At 45.1% G+C, this 2,849-nt stretch overlaps 1 gene segment (V, D, J or C); it reads right to left on the minus strand.

The window, feature by feature from the left end:
- Positions 1-996: 996 nt before the first annotated feature.
- On the minus strand, positions 997-1,550 carry LOC116913265. The segment is given in 2 exon segments: positions 997-1,355; positions 1,499-1,550. Coding segments are annotated over 2 exon segments (411 nt in total).
- Between the last annotated feature and the right edge of the window lie 1,299 nt (positions 1,551-2,849).

Consider the following 2,849-nt stretch of genomic DNA (forward strand, 5'->3'; position numbering starts at 1 on the left):
TGAAAAACATCCTCTGGCATTATCTAACTGAAGGACATGTCTTACCATGGCCATTGCTTTGAATTGATGTTAATGAAGGAAGGCTTGAATTGAGGAAATAAAGGTACTATCAATACAGAATTCTTTCCAATAATTTGAAAATAATACAGAAATGAGCCTCAAAGTCAGCTTGGTTTCAAAAGTGCATGAAAAATAGAATTTTCACTTATACTCATGTTACTGAATTATTATGAGTAATAAATAATCATGTCTCAGAAAAGTAAGTCTGTGAGTGCAGTTTCCTTGCATGACCCTAGTACTAAAAACCTGCTACTCCCTACCCTAGCTGTAGCTTTGAGACTCATATACAGGAAGTTGTGTAGACCTATGTACATGAACAAGCAACTGACTGGGACAGAGAATGAAACTGAAAAGAATCTGTCTTCTTCATAAATCATGGGGATATTGTCCATGATACCACTTGGAAGGAGGCTGAGAATACAGGGTAATTAATGGTTTGCAGAGAACAGATGACAAGGAAGTTTCTGTCCTTATTCTAAAGACCACAGCTTACATGCAGATGTCTAAGAAGGCAAAGTGGTCTTCGAGCTTAGAAGTAGTGTTGTGTAGAGATCTTTCTTCTTTTGACACTGTGGATTTAAGCCTTTCTGTCTTGTTTTGTGTTATGGTGGTGTGTGTGTGTGTGTGTGTGTGTGTGTGTGTGTGTGTGTGTGTGTGTGTGGTTTTGTTTTTGTTGTTTTGGTTTGGTTTGGTTTGATTTGGTTTTGGTTTATCAGCAGTAGAATATAAGCTGAAGAGGAACCTGGCCATTTCCCAAGATCTTGCCTAAACCAGTGTAGTTCTGTGTAACTACCATGGAGATCATTACCACCTCCTTCCTGGAATTTCAGGGTATCAGGTATCCATTTCCTGTGCCTTTTCTTTGCAACACTGGTTAGAATAATAAAGTTTAAAAATTGCAAATTTAACATTACATTCAGATGACACAGAAGAATTTCACCCACGGTTGGTACCTAGGCAGCAGCGCTGAGGGTTTGTGTCAGGGCTGCAGGTGCCTGCCTCACACTGTGCATCTGTAGCACAGAAGTACACAGCAGTGTCTGCAGACTGAGCAGCAGTGATGGACAGGGAGCTGCTCTGGCTGGAGGTGTCAAGGGTGGCTCTTAGTCTCCCGCTGTGCTTCTCTCTCTCATTGGAACGGATTAACACTAGCAGGGCAGGACCTCTGCCTGAGTCCTGTCTGTACCACTGTAAAACGGTTGTATACGTCTTGTAAGTGCAGTTCATGGTGACATTTTCACCCTCGCGGATCCTCAGGGCCCAAGGATTCTCTTCTGTTACTTGACTTTTCATCCCTACGTAGAAACACAGGCCAGAGAACAGTTAGTGGTTACATTTTCAAACTGTATTTTCACATTATTAAAAAGGCTTCACCTCACATGCATGTGGGCTATGAAGTTTGCTGTCCCCATTCCCCTCACTGGAAACCCAAACTCACTTGTCAGTTGCAGCCACAGTGTCACCATCCACACCCCCAGGAATCTGTGCATTCTTCCCTATGAAGCTCAGATCCCAAAGGACGAGCTCCAGGCCTGCTCAGGTTGGTTGGTTTCTGAGTACCTGCCTTGAAGATCTCAGAAGTGAGTTCAGACACCACCCTCGCCATCGCCCCTCCCCTTCTCTCCCCAACCATCTGTCCTCCTCCCTCCTTTCCCCCATTTCTCTGATTTCAAACCAGAGTCTGCATCTGAGTCAAGATCTGAGGAAGAGGAACCCTGACACCTGCTGGTGGCCCCATCTTCTTGCTAAGAGAGCATGGCTGCAGTGGGGAGCAGTGTGCACTGCTGGACTGCAATGCTGTTGTAGTCTCTGCCCTTACTGGACTCTTGTTAGATTTCTGAGGTCCTGGAGGGAGACAGAAGGCAGGAAAGGAGACTAGAGGCTGATGTCTACAGGCTGGGCTGTTTATTCCAAAACAGTAAAGGACAGACTCTCTCCCATCTGAAAGTGTCGATGTGGGGAAAGGGTGGCAGTCGCTCCTTATAAGGATGGGGTGAGGATGTTGTTACATCCATAAGGACCTAGGACAGTTCTGCAGTCTTTCTTTCCCTGGGCTTCCTAGGATGCAGCCAAAGGGTTCCAGGTCAGCTGCAGGTGCTAGGGAAACTGCCATTATGCAGCTGGAAAATGATAAGGCAGCTCTCATGCTGAATTATTTTCTTCCTTTCTGTGATGACCCAATAGGCAACCAAGGCCGTTTGTAAAAAATCCTGACTTGTGACCAAGGAGTTCTATCAAACCTGGTTCAACCTTAGAGTGAAACTGACATGTGAGTCAGGTGAGAGTTCACAAGAGTTCCTGAGAGCAGCATTTACAAAACACCTTTAAGAGCCTTAGCTGAAGTTCTTGCAGTTATCACCATCTCCGCAAGTGTGTGTGCTCTTCTGTCAATGCTGTGTCTCATGCTGGAATGAGGTTGTCATTAAGATAGCGAACAGCAGAAATGGGATCTGGCTGTGATGACTAGAAAGGAAATTCAGCGAACCAGCTCTGTGTCAGAATTTCACATAAACACAAAGAACTAGCATCAAAACTACAGGAGAAGGACAGAAACATGTCACTCTGCAGAGACACTCCTCTGAGTGTCCACCGTCCCTCTGAGCTTCAAACTGTGCAGGAGGTGCTTGCAAGGCTTCTCACACAGACACAAACACCAGTGCAGCTCCACTGTCAGCTCCCCTATCAGTCTAAAAGAGGAAGTGTTATGTGGTCCAGCTATGTAATTCCAGGGCACTTATCTAAAGGTCTATATCCTACTACAGAGACTCTTGCTCAACCTTGTTTATTGT

The sequence above is a fragment of the Rattus rattus genome, chromosome 12 (assembly GCF_011064425.1).
Source record: "Rattus rattus isolate New Zealand chromosome 12, Rrattus_CSIRO_v1, whole genome shotgun sequence".
Classification (NCBI taxonomy): domain Eukaryota; kingdom Metazoa; phylum Chordata; class Mammalia; order Rodentia; family Muridae; genus Rattus; species Rattus rattus.